Source organism: Meriones unguiculatus, chromosome 8 (assembly GCF_030254825.1).
Source record: "Meriones unguiculatus strain TT.TT164.6M chromosome 8, Bangor_MerUng_6.1, whole genome shotgun sequence".
Lineage (NCBI taxonomy): Eukaryota > Metazoa > Chordata > Mammalia > Rodentia > Muridae > Meriones > Meriones unguiculatus.
The window spans coordinates 116,089,874-116,110,942 of record NC_083356.1 but is presented as its reverse complement, the minus strand read 5'-3'; the positions used below and the strand labels follow the sequence as shown (position 1 = coordinate 116,110,942).

General features: G+C 44.3%; 1 protein-coding gene across 13 annotated transcripts in view; it reads left to right on the top strand.

Moving 5' to 3' along the window:
• Window positions 1-21,069, top strand: part of Osbpl6 (oxysterol binding protein like 6) — a 163,337-nt gene that overhangs the window by 135,081 nt on the left and 7,187 nt on the right. For 7 of the 13 annotated variants that reach the window (XM_060390421.1, XM_021649496.2, XM_021649492.2 and 4 more), the window contains 11 exons: window positions 779-912; window positions 1,646-1,669; window positions 8,981-9,088; window positions 10,774-10,911; window positions 11,162-11,249; window positions 11,727-11,980; window positions 12,775-12,912; window positions 13,379-13,442; window positions 15,200-15,278; window positions 17,864-18,008; window positions 19,117-19,261. In XM_060390421.1, coding sequence (XP_060246404.1) covers window positions 779-912; window positions 1,646-1,669; window positions 8,981-9,088; window positions 10,774-10,911; window positions 11,162-11,249; window positions 11,727-11,980; window positions 12,775-12,912; window positions 13,379-13,442; window positions 15,200-15,278; window positions 17,864-18,008; window positions 19,117-19,261 — 1,317 coding nt within the window. The remainder of the gene's footprint in view (window positions 1-778; window positions 913-1,645; window positions 1,670-8,980; window positions 9,089-10,773; window positions 10,912-11,161; window positions 11,250-11,726; window positions 11,981-12,774; window positions 12,913-13,378; window positions 13,443-15,199; window positions 15,279-17,863; window positions 18,009-19,116; window positions 19,262-21,069) is intronic. The other 6 variants (XM_021649497.2, XM_021649494.2, XM_021649493.2 and 3 more) reach the window with 2 other exon arrangements.

Below are 21,069 nucleotides of genomic sequence, written 5' to 3'. Positions count from 1 at the left end.
AGGGAATGCCTATTTCTGAAGACTACGCATGCCTTTGAAATGCCATTAATAGAAAAATAGGGGTTGTAAATTCAACCTTTTTTTTTTTTTAAATTCAACCTTTTGTGGTTGAATTTGTGCCTTATATTTTACTAGTACAAGTTGTTGGTTGTGCAGGAAGTGAGGGGAGAGGTGTTGCCTCTCTTGGTGCCTTTAAATCAGAGCACCCTTGACATGGAGACAGTGCTGAGAAAGCAGGACGAGGGCTGTTTTTAAAGCTGAATCGTTTTCCACATGAAGGAAACCAGTCAGAAGTTCTGGGTCCGCTGCCTGCCTTATGTTGACAAGACATAAATCGCTCTTTTTGGAGGTGTGCGCTCTGTGGAAATGACTGTGATAATTCTTGAGGTGTATGGCACTTCAGCAGAATGGCTCTAAATATTATCACCAAACATGACAAACAAAACCTTCTTCCTTTTCCTTCTAAAGATACAAGTTAGTTCCTGAGTACTGAGGTTTAAAATTGATATTGGTATTTTGGATGTTGCTTCCAGACCTGTGTTGGCTCAGCTGGTATGAAATATAGAAATTCCATTTTAATTAATTACACTTGCCATATTTGTCTTAGGTTCCACTTAAGGCTACTTTTTTTTTTTCCTAAAGGCTTAATTTTTTTTTTTTTTTAGTTAGACCATAACCTGGTCTTTCTGGAGAATGTCTAGATAGCAGTTAGTATCCACAGAAGTCAGCGCCCTGCGTTGTTTGTTTAGTGTCTGTTTCTCATTTCTCTCCCACTCAGTGCACTCCCTTCTGAAGTCTGCATTTAACAGCATAGCTATAGAGAAGGAGAAGCTGAAGCAGATGGTGGCTGAGCAAGATCACAACAAAGGCCACAGCACACAGATGGCCAGGCTCCGACAGTCACTGTCCCAGGTAAGCCCAAGTGTCTTCTCATGCAAGGCCAGCAGATGAGGCAGAGGCTGAGGGTGGGCCTGCGGCCCTGGGGATAGGTGGCATGTTCCCCTAACCCTCTCCCCAGACACTGCAGAGTCAATACCGAATTGTGTTAGTTTTCTTCCCTAAAAATGTCAAGGTAAGAGTGAAAGTGAGCTGAAATTGCTGAGCACATGTAATTGTTATTTTGACTACTTGAATTAATGTATGGTGTCACTTGTCAGATAGTTCCTGATCTGAAACCAAAAATGATGCAAGCATTTATACATAATTTCCATGGTTAAGGAATACCCTAGAATATGCTCACCCCAATGGTAAACAGAACATGTCTACAGGGCCTTCCACGCTATATTTCCTACGTGTGTCTTAATCTGGGCAAAGTTACTAACTACTGTGAACTTACTGCTTTTCTGACTTACACTCACGGGCTTTTCTTCTGCCTGTTACGCTCCCTGGATTAGACATTTATAGTTTAGCTCAGGTTGTGTTTTATCTCACTAATAATAATCACACCCTTCTATACCTCAGAGTTGAGGTTTCTGATAAGAGTTCTTGAAAGCCACATACTTCCTCCTCTGACTGATTTTCTCAGTCAGTCCTTAAATGCACTCAGTTTGATTCCTTTGAGCATGCAATGCTGTTATGTGATTTTATTGTGCGAGAACTCGGTGTTTATATAAAATATTGTTCACTTTCTGGTGCCTTGGATCAGAGTGAAGGAGCCAACAAATCCTGGGTAAGTGGTTCTCCATGTGGATCCAATCCTGCTTGAATATTCCCCCGTAGTCCCTAAAACGAGGTGTGAACTCTCATTGCTGTGTCTTTTTTTGTACCTGACCTGTCAGTCTTTCCCGTATTCAGTCTCCTATGATGAAGTACCAATATCTCGGCTACCCGTACCTCAGCACCATAGAACGCTAAAAGCTGAGGTGTATGTAGGCTGCTTCCGGTGCCAGATCAGGGCCGCAGGAGCATGTGCGTCACCACAGCACCCGCCTGGCAGCTACAGAGGACTTCACTAATAACCTTGCAAAGGCTCTGGCATCTGCTCTTGTCAGTGAGTCCGTTCGGTGCTCAGTTGACGTTAATTGATCTTCTGAATCATTATTGTGGATGCACCATGAAGCAGAAAGATCAAAATAGTAGTCAGACAAGCATGCAGATGTCACCTTGAGGACACATAAACTGTACCCCGAACCCCAAAGTGTGGCCGTGTTTCTCTTGTATGTGTGGTTATGGAAGCTGGTGACGTAAATTGAACATACACTGAGAAAAACAGGATTGGTTTCTTGCTTGCTGCTTGCTTGCTTTCATTTGCTTCTCGTTAAGACAAAGAAGGGGCTTGAGGTCTGGGGATATGACTAGGCTGATCAAATGCCTGCCTGCCATGCACATAGCCTCAGGTTCAGCCCCTAGCACCACATAAAACTGGGCAAAGTGGCTCATGCTTTATAACGCTAGCACTCAGGACACGGAGGCAGGAAGATCTGGTGTTCAAAGCCTTCCTCAGCGACATAGTGAGTTTGAGGCCAGCCTGGGGTTCTAAAAAAAATGGAAAAGATATCTAGGATTGCCTTTGGATGGATCTAGAAATGACTGGGAAGAGAGGTTGCTAGGGAAGCGCGTCATTTGCACATTCCTGTACACATTTAACTGACTAGATGTGCAGGATACAGACTATCACAAAGCCAGTGTCCAGGAAGCTCATGGCCTTGCTGGTAAGCGAGCACTGTCCATCCAGGAAAGAGCTACAGGGACCGGACTGGACCATTCGAAGCATTGCTTGGCAGGACAGATTTTCTAGGGTTACGGTTGTTGAAGAGCAAGAGGCCACTGAGGTGGAAGCACAGAGGGATCTGACTTCCTGAGGCGGCAGCTCCGGCGGGATGAAGAGGGATCCGGCACTAAAGTGAAGGAGTGAAATAAAGCGAACGTGTGTCAACCTTCTGAGTCAAAATATTAAAACACACCTTCTGAGTTAAAATTGTTCCCTCGCTTGAGAGACCCTTATTCACATCTTAAGTCAGGGCCTCAGTAGATTCTTCTTGGGTTGTTTGGTTTGGGGTTGTTAAAGTTAGATTTTCCTCCTAACCAAAGGGTTCAAAAGATGTGAAAAATAATTTAGGACTGTTAAGACTTGCACATTAGCCACTGGAGAATTCAATGCTTATGTGTGTTTGTGTGTGTCTACATGTTAAGAGCTACATGCTTACAGTGTGTAGCTTTTGTCTACACTAACATTATCATGTCCACTTACACTCTCCATTCAGGCCAGTCAAGCACTCCTTGGGCACTTTGCCATCTCTACCGAGGTGGGATTCTGGTTTAGAAATCACCACAGCTTTTGCCGTGGTCCAGTTTACTCCTGTGTAGTGAATTGACGCTGATGTTTTGAATACTATAAAGGGGTCTGGAGAATTGGGGGTGGGGACGTCCTTCCGCAGGCAATCATTAAATGGTAACCAGCCAATTGAGGACTACGCAAAGGATTAAAGTTACGCTATCAATGATCAGGAAGGCTCCAGAAAGGTTAGCTACCAGGAATTGAAAATATTGTGGCAATCTGTATATATTAGGAAGATTAGTCAGGCATCGTAATATGGAAATTGAATGAAATGAAGGCAAAGCAGTTGGCCAGATTTATTATTTTAGATAATTTGAGACCATCTTGTGATATGTGAGGTAATATTCCCAAACCAAAGAGGTTTCATGGTGGGTAGAGAAAGGGCTGACTTTGTGAGATATTGTGAGATCAACATGGGTTAGCCATCAGCTGAACATTTCATACAAGCTTTGTTTGATGGTTAGTAATGATTAAAATCCTGCATTTTCACTATATGCCGTATCAACTCAAATTCCATATTCTCTTAACAGGCACATAGCCTACGAAATAGATGAGATTAGCATTCTTCACTACATGCCTGGCATGCAAGGATGGAGAGACCAATAAATTCCTCTTCCCTAACCTATATGGACACAAACACAACATAATTGTGTAATTTTTTGTTCGTTTTTCAAGACAGGGTTTCTCTGTGTAGCCCTGGCTGCCCTGGACTCACTTTGTAGACCAGGCTGGCCTCGAACTCACAGAGATCCACCCGCCCCTGCCGCCCAGAGTGCTGGGATCACAGGCACAGGCATGGCTCTTGTAAAATGTAACTGTCACACCCATGACAATCAGAGATGGTGGGTTTACCTGTGTAGAACAGGACATTTTCTTTGGCATCTGTCTCACTCCCGATGAACAGAACGATAGCGCATGAGGGTCCACGTGAGTCTGTCTGCGGCCTGGTGTGGTCCCTTACTCCTGCTGCTGGTTTTGTTTCTCACGCCATCATTTGTACGCAGCCTGTGCCGAATACCGTGTGAAGTGAATCCGTAGAAATGCGACCCATCTACTCCAGATGGAATTACCGTATTTCACTAAGTCGATAGGCAGCAGTCATAAGCAAGTCATTGTTTTGTGTACTGCTGAGAGAGAAAGAAAAAGGAAACCACTGCTGTCGGCTGAGCTGACAGAGTGTCTCAGAGGTGCGTGCTGAGGGGAGAAAGGTGCTTTTAGTGTTATTGAAATGCACTGGGAATGAGACGATAAGCAAAAGGTTGGCTCAGGGCACATAATGGCGTAATTTAAAATCCCAGCTGTAGTGGCTGTCATCCTTCGCAGCATTACACATGCCTCAAGTAAATATTTTGTAATGGGAGAAAAATCCCAAGTGTGTTTATTTGTTCCTGAATTCTACAGTTCCCAGGGACTCTGGAAAATTTGGACTGTATGAGGATGTTTTTCATGGGTTTTATGGTTTTTTAGGTATATTTCAAGTTTCAGTTATAACCTGTTGTCTCTGTAGGTCTGTGCTGATCCCACAGCAGTATTTATTGTAGTAAAACTTAGTAACTACCTAGGTGTCCAATAATAGGAAATAGCATTGCCTGTTGTGCAGCTAAGTCATGTGCATAAAGAGTATGAAGCAGGTAAAACTCATGACCAGAGGATAAAGTGTAGATGCAGAGTGAAAACATGCATCTGGAAAACAATTCTGAAAAAGCACATGGGAGGAAACAGGAAGACTGGCACACTGGCTTTAAAAAATACTGTATTCTCTTTTTAATTTCCTAAAGATAACATTATTCTTTATTGGAAAAAAAATCAAGGATATTTGCCAGAATTTGGGTTTTGATGGGTTTTGCTTTAATTTTCTCACTTCTTTTGAGCCAGCTTTACCTATAGCCAAAGGGTTTTTATTATATGAAAATTCTTATTAATCTTTCTCCTTATTAATCCTTCCCAGAACCCACAATTCCACTTAATAAAATGACTTTGACAGTGTCTCCCTGAGTCAGAGGTAAATTTCTGTCTTTTGTCTGTAAAGAAGTTGGGACTTAAGGATTGATTATGGCTCAGAACTTCAAATAGTAACTTTTTGAATAGAGCAAGAAGGAACTGATTTTTTTTTAAATGTGTTAGACACTGGGACATGTGAGGACAGGAGGAGTGGGACGGGCATTCCTCGTGGGGTCTTCCATACACTCCCGGCTCACCAGGAAGTACAGATGATCCGTGTGCGGACGCTCAGGGCAGAACTGTCAGCGCAGCACAGTGCCAGCTCCCTGTTGGCCTTGACTCCTCTGTACAGAACAGAGCGGTGCTCCTCCAGGCAGGCCTCCATAGTGTCTTTGGCTCAGTGGCTGGCACCCGTGGCTGGAACCTGCCTCCTTTCTCCTTGCTTTGTCCCTGCCAACTCTCCTTGAGCATACTCCCTACATTATATTTTTAACATCTTCTGGAATCTTTAACTGTTATCACCCTAGTTGTCATTGCTCTTTCTTGTCATACCTCTGTTCTTCAGAATTTTCTGTTTCCATGATACCACTAGAAAATGTGGTGCTGGCCTGGGCCTGGGAACACTGTGCCCAGCATTCATGCTCTTGGCCGCAGCAAATTTCACGAGCAGACTGATGGTCAAGGCAAAAGGAGGAGCCAGCCTGAGGAAGGCTGCTAAAATGGGCTGATGCATGTCTGGTTGCCGGCTTGAGCTTTAGCCTGAGTTGGAGTGACTTATCCCTGATTTCTTTGTGTCATATAATACGGCCTGTATCTACCACTGTATATGTATTATCAAAGAAGTTAGTTCTTTTCAACATTTGCTCTGAAGTAGGTGATGTCTATTTGAAATGGAAGTAGGATTTAGTCTTCTAGGTTTGTTACAACTTTGAAGTTTTGGACTAGTAAAATGCATTGTGCTATGTTCAATAGTAGAATCCAAGCTTGTTTTCTTTGACACAGTGTCAACATATTAGCAAGCAACTGTAATTATTCACCATGTAAATTAGCACAGATCCTTGATTTTAAGTATGAGCAATAATTTCAGAAAATTTACTTTTGAAGTTTGAAAAACTTAAAAAAAAACAGAATTATTGACCTTTGTTATTTTTCATCTCAGTAAGAAACACACTTAATATTTCTCTTTTGTTGCCATGATAGCAGCTTGCCATCCAATTGAGGAAAAACCAGGAGCTTAACTCTAAGAAAATGAGAGATGTGGGTTAAAAACATCTCTCTCCAGACCATCCCAATGATGTGAAAATGAGCAACAGATGGTGGGAATCCACCTTGGCCATTTTCCTGTTAGGCAGCCAGACATCTCAGGCCATCTATTAGAAGTACGGAAAGTTCCTACACTCCAAATGTAAATTCCAGAAGACCCTCAGGTCCGGAGTTATTTGACACTCTCGGGGGTGTGCAGTTCTTCAGATGGTGGCTAGAAGCACTGTGCGAGATGTCGACTTGACATTTCAGTCAGATTTGAAAGAAGGAATAGCTCATAGCCAGGACCCAGTAGCACAAGTCTGTAATCCCAGGTACTCTAGGAGGCTGAGGCAGGAGGATTCCAAGCTTTAAGGTCACATGGGCTATATAGTGGGACCGTGTCTCAGAAGAGAAAGTAAGGGCCGAAGGGAATGCAGGTCTTCCAACAGCTTACATATCTTACCCACTTGGCCTTAAAATCAAGAAAACCTCATCTTCCCACAATTTCCCCCATTATATGCCAAAGAGAGAGAGAGAGAGAGAGAGGTTATCTTCACACTAAAGCAAGACAAAACTCTCAGCTCATTTTCTACTGATATTCTTACGGTTTTCCTGTACATCCTTCCACGTGTCTGTAGGCTCGGTCACATTTCATGGGAATTGGCTAAGGCCGGGTTTAAGTGAGGTCTTAATGTTTTTAAGTACCGAGCGTGAGCGGTTGTGCAGCTTTCCTTGTAAATGGGGATTTCCTCCGTGAAGAAGAGCATTGCTCACCTTTGGTTTCATGGAGGTTGTTGACTCATGGGCACATTGGCAGCAGAAGGTGTGGCCGTCATAAAAAGAACAGGTGGTTGAGATCTGTGTGGAACCCTCAGGTCAGGACTACATCAGACGCTCCACCAAAGCCCTCCCACTTACGTGTGGCAAAGTAGGTCTGCCCCGAGTATTTCAGTAGCTGTGTATACTTACGGGCAGAGAAAATAACCAAAAGAGCAAGTAAGCCAGCCACAAAGGATGGGCGTGAAGCATTTTTTTTTCTTGAAATTCTTAAGTGAGATTTTGCTTCTATTAAAAATGACCTGAGGGGACTGGAGAGATGCCTCAGTGATGAAGAGCACTGGCTGCTCTTCCAGAGGACCTGAGTTCAATTCCCAGCAACAACATGGTGGCTCACATCTATAATGTGATCTGATGCCCTCCTCTGTCATGCAGGTGTACATGCAGATAGACCACTCACATACATAAACGGATAAATACTTCCAAGAGAATTATCTGAGCACTTTTACCAGATGGCAAGACATTAGAATTCTTCCTTTGAGGCCCATGGTTTACTTACACACATCTCTTTCCTCAGATGCCCATGGTTTCCTAGATAGCCAGACATATTTCCTCCTCTCCTTGCTGTTGCATTAGTGTGTAATGCTGGGGTGGGTTAGTACCCACCTCAGTCCACCTGTCCTTGTCATACCAGATCCAGTGTGTTGCTTAACATCTCATACAAACTAGCTCAGGAGGCTTTAAATGAAAGCTGGCAGATGCCCTTTGGTAAGCCCTGGCATATATCATCTGCTCTTAAAATGGGAGGTTGCCAGACTTGCACAGGCCTTGCCCTCACGCAGGCATTCTACCTGAAGCTTGGTAACATTCCAGTGAGCTGAACCCTGACACAGAAATGGACTGCATTCCCACACATCCGTGTCCGGTGCCGTAGGCTCCTTGTGCCCCGTAGGCACAGGGGCCCAGTAAGAGGCACGTTTACGTGACGCTGGTCTGTTCTTGTACCAAATGCGGTTGCTGCATGCGCTAGACTGTGTAAATGGAGTTTTATGGATGCTAATTTCTGGTGTGCTCCAAATACTGTGATGGACTGAAACTCTGACTTGGTTTGCCACTGGGCTTGTGTTCCTCTTACTGTTGTCCATGTCCAGAAAGGTGCAAAAGCACCTTTTAAGTGCTTTTGTTAGTTCCACTGTGCTGAGAAGAGGATTAATTATGAGCTCCTGAAGAAATAAAAACAGCCATTTTCCTTCATCAGACTGAAAGATAATTCTGTCTACTAAAGCCAGTCTATTAATTTTCCGAACTCTGTTTTTGAGATGGCGGCCTGTCTTTGAAATGAATCCTGAACTTTAGAGAGTAGAACAAAACAAAAATATGGAAGAATCAATAGCTTTTATCCCAGACTGCACAAGGTAATATGTACGTGGTGGTAGACCGGCCTTGGATGTGATGGGTCTGCCTCTAAGGACGAGGGAGATCCGTGCATCATTTTTATGAAGCCCATTAGATATTTCAGGTCACTAACCTACGTAAGTAGTGATCTTATATCACTAAAATTAACGTCATAACTCCAAGGCATGTATTTCCTTCTCAACTGATACGGTCCAGCACAGGGTAAGACTTCCAGAGTCAGAGCAACGAGCATCTCAGAATTTGTTGTCTCAAGCTGTCTTTGTATTTGCTGGTAACACTTGCTCATTAACCTGCAGTTATAATTGCAGTTTCTGTTACTTTAAGGCACTCAACCAGAATGCTGAGCTCAGGAGTCGGCTGAACAGAATCCACTCAGAGTCTATCATTTGTGATCAGGTTGTCAGTGTTAATATTATCCCTAGCCCTGATGAGGTAAGGCACGTTACTAGTGGAAGTAGAACACCTATTTTACGGCATCTAAGTCACTGCATATCTGTGTCTATTTCAAACAGTTGTTTTCTGTTAATCACATTTTCTCCATAAATATTTGTGTCACAGACAGCTTCGTAGTCTTTGAAGTAAAAGATGCAGGTGAATTTGACATCATTTATTCTTGGTGATCGATGTCTCTTTTCATTTATTTCACCTGATGTCACCAAATATTTAATTTATAGATCTCTTCCAGCTTGTTAATTTTCTGCATCTGTCTCATTCTTTATTTAGCATGCTCATTATCACCACATGTCTAATGAAACGTTGAAAAAATTTAGCTGAGACATCGCAAAAGATAAATCGCTTAAAGGTTTCTCGGAAAGCAGTTATCTCGGGAGAACAGCTACCTGCTCTCGCTAAAACAGAACCAAGCGTGCTGCCAGAGCCAGCCAGGATGACTCGGACAGCCAGAAGCCAACAGGGCCCGGAAGTGTAGCTCAGTGGTAGGCTGCTAGCCTGGCTAACAGAGGCCCCGGCTATAGCTAACGAGTGTTGAGTGAGTGTTCCCTGTGTGCGGGCACGGCTCTAACCAGTTCACATTGCGCACAACCTATTATAGAACTATTTTTATAGATATTGAAGAAATGGCATGAAAATTTAAAAAAAAAACACATTCAGATTGTAGGCTAAAATGTATTGTATAGGCTTTTGTAAAATTACTGTTATGGCCATGAGAAATTAAAGCTTTATAGATAGCAATGCATCTAACAAAATGAAAGTTTAAACTAATACTAAGGTAATATTTGCACAAAAGCCATGTATGTTACTACAGATTTTACTTGAAGTATCCCAAGGTATCTTACCCAGTTTAAGTTGCCCGCCTCTTCCCATTCATCCTTTGGGTCCCATGAACTCTGATCACAGTTAGATCTACTCAATTGCTCAGAATCTAGAAATATTTCTAAAATGTATCGCTTAAAAGTGTTTAGAACCAGCAAGGTGACTCAGCAAGTCAAGCCCTTGCCAGCTGAGCTCAGCCCCAGGGGGTCCCAGGGAGAGCAGCTTCTGCACGCTGTCCTTGGCCCCCCTCACAAGCACACGTGTGAGTGTGCCCCCGTATGTACCCCAGCAAATACATGTAATTTTAAAATTACTTAGTAATTCTTAAGTGAAAAGTGAATCAGAATATATAGTATATTTTTAATTTTTTTCTGAATAGTTTGTACCTTAGAATACAAAAACAATATTTTACTTGAAATAGCGTTCAGTAGTCTAGACATGTTTCTTTGGTTTAAAATTTACGATTTAATTGGAAATTGGATTATATATATCCTATCTTAGGGAATAGTCTCATTCATTATCTGCTTATCTGTCTCTAGAAGTTTCTGTAAATACTTCCTGAGGCTTAATTTACTGCTTAGACCATGACTAATAACGACAGGCCTAAGATTACATTCCGTTCAAGTTTAAATAGAGGTTTCGCCTGTTAAATTCCATTTGTTATCAGTTGGGCGAACACGTGAAATCAAGCTGTGACATCACCGTCTTTCAGCCCTGCCTCTCGGAGTTTCTAGACACAGTAGACAAAAAGTTCGGGATTCTCTAGAAATCTGATTAATTTGGAGGAACGGCAGTGCTAGCAGGAGGGAGAACATGAATCTGTTGTCTGCCCCTCTCTCCCGTAGCCTGGCGAGCAGATCCATGTCAACCTCCCTCTGTCACAGCAGGTGGCCAATGAGAGCCGCCTCTCCATGTCAGAGTCCGTCTCAGAGTTCTTCGATGCTCAAGAGGTGCTTTTGTCAGCAAGTTCATCAGAGAATGAGGTGAGGCTCCCGGTGTGTCCCTCTCCTCTGCTTGAAGGCTGGCCTCGAACTCACAGAGACCTGCCTAAGGGGCTATCTCAAAACAGCAGTTCCTCTCCAGCATCCTGGAGAAGACACTCAGGTGTTCCTTGAGCCTAGGCCAAGTATATCTTTGGCTGAGACATCTGTTTAACCTCTTCGTGAGCTGCGCTTTCCAGGCAAGGGTCCTAAGAAACACTCTCACCACTCTCCGTCCCTCCTTCCTCCCCAGGCTTCTGATGACGAGTCCTACATCAGTGATGTGAGCGATAACATCTCAGAAGACAACACCAGTGTTGCGGACAATATTTCTCGGCAAAGTATGCATCTTTTGAGTGTCCAGGTTGTTCTGTCTACATGCCAAGTTACAACCCAGGCGAATTAATAGCCAGCCGTTCCTTCTTCCTCTCACCACTTACTCAGTTAGTCATAGCTTGTCTTTTGCATAATCTGTCAAGGTGTAGGATTGTAAAATCTGTTGGGTATGTGGCTAAGTAAAGAAGGTTCAGACCCAAATGTCAGATCCCACTTATTAAAATATGTGGGCACCCACGCACACAGACACACTTGACTTCTCTTTCTTAAATAATATTTGAGTATATTTAAAACTCCTCAAAGTCCTACTCTGATGTCTTGAGCATTTGTTCTCAACTTCATCTAGAAGTGATCCTATGTGTTAAGGATGCAGGGGTTAGATGTATTGCAGTCAGAATTCTATGAGAGAGGTCTCTTTTCCACTCTGATTTTATGAGACCAGAAAGGGGCAGCGTCCCTCACTGTGCTTCCTCCTCTCCCAGTCCTGAATGGGGAGCTCACAGGAGGCGCCTTCCGCAATGGCCGCCGCACGTGCCTGCCCGCTCCTTGCCCTGACACCAGTAACATTAACCTGTGGAACATCTTGAGGAACAACATCGGCAAGGACCTGTCGAAGGTCTCCATGCCGGTGGAGCTCAACGAGCCGCTCAACACGCTGCAGCACCTCTGTGAGGAGATGGAGTACAGCGAGCTCCTGGACAAGGCCTCAGAGACGGACGACCCCTACGAGAGGATGGTAATGAAGGGCGGGGCCACGGCCATCTTGTACAGAGCTTTCCCACGGCAAAGGCATTGGAGAAGATTTGGTCTGTGTGTATAACCAAGCAAGGCCAGAACGTTCTGGATACTATTACAGGAAGCTACACATATTGTGAATTTCTTGTGGCCTGTTCTTCCTCTGGGGTGCTCGGCCCTTGGCATTGCCATATGGAGTCAATTTACAAATGTGTTGGGCCTCATTCATAGCTCTCCTGAGGTGCTTGTTGACCTTGAGCTGCAGGTTGGGCACACCTGCTGGCCTAGAATGTTCCCTAAAGTTTGTTAAAGATACCCTACTCCTTGGAGGTTAGCACATGCTGGGCATTGCTGTGTCAGCTAGTCTTGAGTGCCAGGAGAGCCCGTCTGCTCAGGAGCACAGTTCTAAGAAAGCAACTTGCTGTGGGTACTTCGTCCTCTGCTCCGTAGGCTGGAAGACTTGACCTGTGCTCTAGCCAGCACCAGAAGCCACACCTGCCTGCCGGTGGGGCTAAGAGTGACATGGCTTACAAACTGACTCCCTTTGGACTCTTCCATTATTCAGGAAATTGGGTGAACACATGAAGAACACTTGACTTCATTTCCCTTGCTGTTTCCTAAGAGTAGCTTAACTTATTCCTCTCTGTGTATTGGTGAAGATTCAAATAATTGAAAACACAAATGGCGTCAAATCAGTACCCCTCAGCACGGAGTGTGCACAGGCCATAGGAACAGCGGCAAATGGGCCTGACGTGGTCTCGCCTGCATTGTGCTCCTTCCTTGATGTCCTCACAGGTTCTCGTTGCTGCCTTCGCAGTCTCAGGGTACTGCTCCACCTACTTCAGAGCAGGAAGCAAGCCATTCAATCCGGTCCTGGGGGAGACCTATGAATGCATCAGAGAAGATAAGGGGTTTCGGTTCTTCTCAGAACAAGTGAGTGAGGTTGCTGTCCGAGGTAAGAGGGCAGCGTGGTGGCGAGAAAAGCCTTGATAACTGTGGGACAGGCTGTCTTACCAGCCAACAGAAAACTTACGTAATTTAACTGCATCATTGCCCACTCTAAGCCAGTATAAGTTCTCTGTGTTTAAGCGTGATATTAATGACTTAAGATTTTGAGATGAATTTACTATTAGAACTGGGTACTCTAGTTTTGTTCAAGGAGGGATTATTTTATTTACTTAAAAAGTCATTGATGATGGAGGAATGGTAGTGCATGCTGTAATGCCATGCATGGATGGAGGCAGCAGGATCAGGATCTAGGCCAGTCTTAGCTATGCAGCGAGTTTGAAGCCAGCCCAACCTACCTGCCTCAAACAAGTGAACAAACAAAAAAATCATTTATAGAAGTCGGAATATTCCCATGATTGCCTTTTTGTTTTGTTTTGTTTTTAATTACCAGGTTAGCCATCATCCACCCATATCAGCCTGTCACTGTGAATCAAAGAACTTTGTGTTTTGGCAAGGTTTGTATTTTGATTACAATTGGAAGTGAAATGTGTAAGCCTGTGGTAAGTTTCTAGCTACTGAAAGCACACTGTACTTATTTTCATTTCTGCCTTGAGAACGCGGAGACTGTGAATGAATGTTGTAAGGATCGGCTTGAGAAATTACATTTTCCGGTGTGCTGTGAAGTTGTGTCATCTGGGAAGTGAGACACTGAGCCCATGGAGTTTGCATGTTGCCCGTCACACGTCCGAGCCCCATGCTGCCCATGCAACCTGGAGCTGTCATCTGGTCTCATGGCACCTCATGGGCCTCAGTACCATGGCACTGATGCCTGTTGCCCTCATGCTTCTTAAAGTATGTGTCAAGATTTCAGTCCCAAAGGAATGTTCACTGGCACATCTGTCTAGACATCTGGTCCACACAACATGCCCACAAGCGTGTGTACAGCCTAGATGAACAACACTCAGAAAAACTGTCCACGCTGAACATGTACACAGTAGTTTTCTTTCATTCCCCCAGAAATGTGACCATAACAGCCATTTACATAGGATGGATGCTGTCTTAGTTCTTCCAGGTAATCCAAAGATAATTTCAAGTATGTGAGTGCAATGCACCTTCTATATGCTAATATCTTGCACTTCTATATAAGGAACTTGAGCATCTGCAAATTGTAGTATAGCATCTAGATGTTCTGGACAGTTTAAACTGACAGGAGTTCATGGTCTCTTGACCCTTCGGAGCTTGGGCTTTGAAATGAAGACTGTCCTAATCAAGTCCTGTTGCTGCGGTACAATTTTTCAGTCTTATCTAAAATAAAGTTTCAGAAGCCTTTAAGAAAAAAGAACTTATTTGCTGACTTGACTCTGAAGTGTGAAATGGTTCTGTGTCTGCGGGAGTTGCTTCATTGCCCACAGGAAGGTTGCCTTAACTTGAGAGCACACAGTGACAGAGTACTGCAGTTGTGCTCTGTGGCAGAGTAAAGAAAGTAAATTAATTCTTGGTTAAAACCCGGAGTCGGGAGCTTCATGAAGACAGCCCTGATCTTTGTTAATTTATCCAGACAGACCAGGCGCTTATTACAGATTTGCAGGTAGGGCTGAGTCTCTGTGTGGAAAACATAAAGCCGCCACATAAAGGAAGTGGGGGGCGTCAGGCATTGTAGAGACATGCTCATTAAGTCCATCCTGCAGGCCCATAAATCTTCTCCATCTGAATGTAAAAAACAACAAAAAAAAATTTTTTTTTTTTAGTTTACTTTTTTATCTTTTGCTGTTCTCCCGAGACAGATAACTCCTACGTATAGGGAGAGATGTGTTCTAGGTCAGTGCTATTACCATACTGCAGTTATTTTTACATATACTTCAGGCTTGATGCTTATATATGATGACTATTTTTACCATTTAGTCGAAACAGCATTTCTTATCTTCTGGGGATTAAAGCACCTTGGGGTCTGCGTTCATTTGCATATGTGAGTACCTCCCACATGCACAGATTTTATTCCAGGCTTCTGGAATTTGTTTTGTTAAATGGAAGCAAGCAGGGAACATGACTATAGAGAATCAAATAATGAATCTGGGGTGTTTTCAGCTTAGCTTTTTCACGGGGATCTTTAGGTCCTTGTGATGTTTAATGCCCAGTATAGAATCAATTGTAATTGGAAAAAAGAAAAAAAAAAAAAAAAGAAAGCTTTGTAAAGTATAATACCAGTATTAGTGTCTACAGCACTTACTGGACATGGAGCGTTGAGTTTTTGTCCTCCCGCTATCTCATTTAGATATCAGATGGAAGAATAAGTTCTGGGGGAAGTCGATGGAGATCCTGCCTGTTGGGACCCTGAATGTCACGCTTCCAAAGTAGGTTGCTCTCTTCTCTCGGGCTTCCTAGCTGCTCTCACAGTCCCCGTGGTGTGCGGGAAGCTTTTGAGGGTCCATCTACCTGCGCCCAGAGTCTCTGCAGCCTTCAGCCTAAGTCCAGTATGGATGCCTACAAAAACACAGAAGCTTTGCACATGAACCACTGCTTCCTGCATCTCACCTGGCCTCCCTCCTTTGGTCAGCACAGAGCAGCCACCTGCCATGTTCCAACATGTTAATCTGTTTTTGTTAGCAAGCTCTCCCTTTATGCATTTCTTTTCCGTACTACTTACAATTTCACTTTATATCTATCTTTCATAGATAAAAGACCTATTTTAAGTTTCTGAGTTATTTATCAAAGCCCAACAATGGAATCCTTTTATGGTTGTAATCTATAATAAAAGGTTCAAAAGGGCTTGAGAGATGGCTGAGAGGTTATGAGCACTGGTTGTTCTTCCAAAGGTCCTAAGTTCAATTCCCAGCAACGGCATGGTAGCTCATAGCCATCTATAATGAGATCTGGTGCCCTCTTCTGGCCTGCAGGCACACATGCAGACAGACTACTGTATAAATAATAAATAAATCTTTTTTTAAGTGCAAAAAAAAAAAAGGTTTAGAAAACATAAGCCATAAAATATTTTTATATTAATTGTTATTTGTATTGAGAACAAAAGTATGAATTTGTTGTTGTTTGCTTGTTTGGTTGATGTGGGTTTTATCAATTTACATGGTAGGCTGTGCTAGGGTGGGGAGCACTGCACAGACACGAGGACCTGAGTTCAAATTCCCAGAAGCCTTGTAAAATCTGGATACACGTAGCATGAGTGTCTGTGAGCTTAGTCCTGCTGTGGGAAGACGGGAGGTGGATACAGGAGGACCTTCAGAGCCTCTCAAGCCAGCTGGCCTGCAGTGTGCAGCCGAGAGTCCACAGCGTGACCCTGTCTCTTAAGTGGAAGGCAAAGACCAACACCTGACGTAGTCCCCTGACTGCCACACACAAGCCACACACCTGCATTCACGCCCAGGCCTGCGTGCAAGTACCTAGTGCTGATGAACTGAACATGGAAGAAGGTGAGCAGTGCCTGGCCCAACCCCTGACACTATGAACAATACTCTGCTAAGCTTGCAGACGGGGTCCTGTCAGAGTTGTCCTCTGAGGGGCTCTACCCAGCAGCGCCTCAGAACAGATGCTAAGACTCACAGCCAAACATTGAAGCATTGGGTGATGCGTAGGGAATCTTGTGGAAAAGTGGGAGGAGAGAGAAAAGGACCTGGAAGTGACAGGAACTCCACAAGAAGACCAACAGAGCAAACTAAGCATGGCCCAGAGGGGCTTGCTGAGACTGAAGCATCAATCAAGGACCATGCACGAACTGGACCTAGGCCCCCTACAAAGATGTAGCACATGGGCAGCTTAGGCCTTGTGGGTCCTCTAGTAAGGGGAGGGAGGACTGCCTTGGACATGGACTCACTTGCTAGCTTTTTGATCACTTCCCCCTGGTAGGACTGCCTTGCCAGGCCACAGGGGAAGAGGACATGCTCAGTCCTGATGCAACTGGATGAGTTGGAGTGGATGGGAAAGGGGAGGGAAGAGGGGGATATGGAGAGAAAGAGAGGGACTGGGAAAGGAGAAGAGATGGGTCTACAACAAGGATGTAAAGTGAATTTTTAAAAAAGAACAAGTTTACAGTAAGTGAAAATTTATGAAGAAGGTGTCTGTAATACCTGTTTCACGCCAGTTAGACCTTAGAAGCACTTTATTTCATTATGAAATATAATTTTACTTTAAAATATACTTAGTGCACAAACATATCTGACTTGTGGCCGTGCCGTTTCATCCCTGGCGGAAGTTCTATGCATCTTTCCCCACGATCTGCAGTGGATTCCTGCTGTAGATATGCTTGTTCGCCTTATCTTTTTCCTAAAGAATGACTCCATCTTTCTTCCTAGCTTTTATTATGACAGTGTAGTATGAGAACGCTCTGAGAGTGATCGTTTCGGAAGTATCTAAGCTGCTTCTTCCCAGCAATCCTTCCCCAGATGCGCATTGCCTGCCTGTAACTGTAGACTCTTGGGTGGCTCATTACCTGCCTTCCCTGGCCTCCTCGTGACCTGGAGCTCACCACTGGACGCCAGTTACCATGTTTCCTGGCCCCTGTGCCTTATACCCTTCCCCATACACAGTGCTCACCTCCCTGCCCCAAACCTACAGAATCAGCTTCACCTGGTGTGGCTCGCTTAATAATCACTCCAGATTCCAGAACTCTAGGGAGTAAACCCCGAGTCTGTTCTCATGCTTTGTTCACCGGTAAATAGTACCCTTCATGATACTTGACTCTTTTAGTAATTGCTTGCATGTCACTGTACCTCCAGCCCCAGAGGGGCAGAAAAGTGCCATTGTTGCACTTAGCAGCTTTAGGTTGTAGAGACAGTTCTTCATGTCCTGCATATTTATGACTACGCAGAAGTGTTCAAGAAACGAGGAAGTGAGGGAGTAAGAAGTTGTACCCGGAGAGTCTTTGCATCTGTGTGAGCAGTAACATGTCTGTGTCCGTTGCCTTTGATCAGTGCTGTATTCCTCGTAGATATGGGGATTACTACGTGTGGAATAAGGTCACCACGTGCATACACAACATCCTCAGCGGCAGAAGATGGATCGAGCATTACGGTGAAGTGACCATTAGAAATACCAAAAGCAGCGTTTGCATCTGCAAGCTCACATTTGTCAAGGTAAATAGCGCTATGGAGGAGAAAAGGGGGGATCAGACAGGGCTGCTTCCTAAGGAGCCCAGGGAGATCTGCCCTGCAGATCTTGAACAAGAAAGCACAGTTGGCCTACAGAAGCACTTGAGAAATACAAACTTCTGAGTCTGCGGATGTAAAAAACATCACATCTAAGAAGAAATGTTTGTTTTATTAACGAATCTAGTTTTTGCAGAGCCAGCCAGTACACTGAGTAAAATTTTAGAACACATTTCATTCCTCTACTGACTCCTCTGGTTTCTGTTACTGCCTGATTATGACGTAAATATATTTGTGTGCTCTTATTTAGGGAGCTCATTCTAATACAGCTGTCAGTTCCGGAAAATATTTGAATAGAGCCATGCAGATGATAGCTGCCAGTCATTACAAACCGTGTCTGAAGCAATCCAAATGGAGCCAAAAGAAAGCATTACCTTTATCAACTAGAAAAAGGGTTAGGGACAGAAATGTCCAGCGAACACCATTTCCCCAGGAACACTGGTCTGAGCTAGAATATACAACCCACGTCTGTGCCTAAGTATATTACCGGATTTGCCAATTATTTTGATATCATGTGCAGTTGAAATACAGTAAGATCCATGAGCAAAGGAAAGGAACCTGAAGAGAAAGTCACTAACCTATGAGTTAGTAATGGGTGCTTCAGCTAACAACTTATCTGGGCTGGAGAAGGGCATGCTGACGTGCTGTGGATGGAGAAGGGTTTGGGGGTTGGTTTTTACAGTGCTGGGAATGCATCCTGTGGCCTTGCCCATGGCAAGCCAGCGCTCAGAGCTGCACCCCCAGCCCCAAGACCACCCACTTCAGGGAAATTAACCTAAGCAGTTACTATAGCGCACCTCTAATCCCAGCACTTGCCTTTGAGCTAGGATTGTGAGCTTTGTGCCAGCCCAGGCTACAAAGTAAGTTCCAGGCTAGCTTAAGCTACATCGGTGAGATCCTATCGAGGCAGAGTACAGGAAGGGGAACCTTCCGTCTGCGTCCAGTGTGCTGAGCTGCATTCCAAGGGGAAGAACATTTTGCATGTGGCAAGCACAGGCTGGCGCGGCTGCAGGGCTTGGGGTTGCTTGTTTTCCAGGTGAACTACTGGAACTCCAATGTGAACGAGGTCCAGGGTGTGGTGATAGATCAGGAGGGGAAGGTGGTGCACCGGCTGTTCGGGAAGTGGCATGAGGGGCTCTACTGCGGGGTGCCCCCCTCGGCGAAGTGCGTCTGGAGGCCAGGTGAGACCCCCGAGCTTCCTGGTCAGGACGCTGTGGGCAGCAGAAGGGAGGGGACCGTGCGCATGTAGGCCGCCTTGCATTTCCTTTTTTTTCGTTTTGAACTTTAAATTTGTTTTTAATGTATTCACTTTGTATTCGTACTGTAGCCCCCCTCATCTCCTCCCAGTTCCACCCTCCTTCCCTCTTCCTCTCTCATGACCCCACCCCAGTCCACTGATAGGGGAGGACCTCCTCCCCTTCCATCTGACCCTAACCTATCAGGTCTCATCAGGACTATCTGCATCATCTTCCTCTGTGGCCTGGTAAGGATGCACCCTCCAGGGGGAGGTGATCAAAGAGCCAGCCACTGAGTTCATGACAGAGACAGTCCCTGTTCCCATTACTTGGGAAACCCACTTACATGCTGAGCTGCCATGGGCTACATCTGAGCAGGGGTTCTAGGTTATTTCCATGCATGGTCCTTGGTTGATTCTTCAGTCTCTGCAGGATCCCTAAGCTCAGATTTTTTTTTTCTCTGTTGGTCTCCTTGTGGAGCTCCTGTCCTCTCTAGCTAACTCTTTTTAGCTCTCCCTTCTTCCGTAAGATTCCCTGCGCTCTGCCCAAAGTTTGGTTATGAGTCTCAGCAACTGCTTCGATACCCTGGTGGGTAGAGTCTTTTAATAGTGACATCTAAAACGTGACTGTTCAAGGCACTTGCAGTTATATTTGCACTCGACAAATAAGTAGTACGTAAAATCCACTATTTGATACTTAATGATTAAAAAACAGGCCAAACACTGACATGGAGTAAAGTGACCCATTAAAATCTGGCCATGGGGAATTGCTTTAAACATAATGCATGCTTGCAAATACCAGATGTACTAAAGAGTTTAAATAATTGAAATACATAAGCAAGCCCTTGCTTATGTTGTTTAAAACAGGGGAAATAGAACATCTCTAATCTACAAATCTGGTAACTTGTCAGTCAGTGATCAGTTTCACTTGAACAGCAAAGCTGTGATATGCTGATATGCTGACATGGACAGAGCCAGGCGCTACATTGCCCACAATTGAATATCAAGTCTGAATGGGAAAAATCCACCGTGTGAGATTTCTTTTCATTGGAGTTTGTCAGGTTGCCTCCAACCTTTAAAAAGGGTTCTTGGTTCTCTAAAGGACACCAGTAAGTGTTTTTAAGTTCCCTGCTGGGTACAGTAGTTAACTCACTCGTTCTTAGTAAGTGCTTAGTAAGTGCTTAGTGAGTACTGACTGTGTATCAGCCTTGCTCTAGGAGGTTGAAATATTTCAGGAAGCAGAGCAAACAAATACTAGAATAAACACCAGTAAGGGGTAGAGGTGCAAATCTGTGGTAGGGCACTTCCTAGCAGGAGTGAGGTTCTGGGCACGAGGGAGTCATGCTTCTCTGCGGGGTGTGGTGTGTCCTGCAGCCCTCGTACTTAGGGGTCTGAGGAGTTGCTCAAATCAAGGAGTTCAGGACTAACATGGGCAGCAAAGTGAGATATTAAAAAGAAAGGAAGGAATGGAAATTGGATGGATGGATGGATGGATGGATGGATGGATGGATGGATGGCTCTTAGAGCTGGCAAGATTGCATCAGGTGAAAGGTGTGCGAATTCGCAAGCACACAGACACACACACACACACACGAACAAATTTTAAGATGGAATTAAAAAAGAATTAAAGGGCCTACAAGATGGCTTAGGAAGTAAAAGTACTTGCTTACAAGACTAATAAACTAAATTTAATCCCTAAAACCCTCCTGGTAGAAAACGAAGTCAGTGAGGCTGGATTTTTTTAGAGGATCCGGG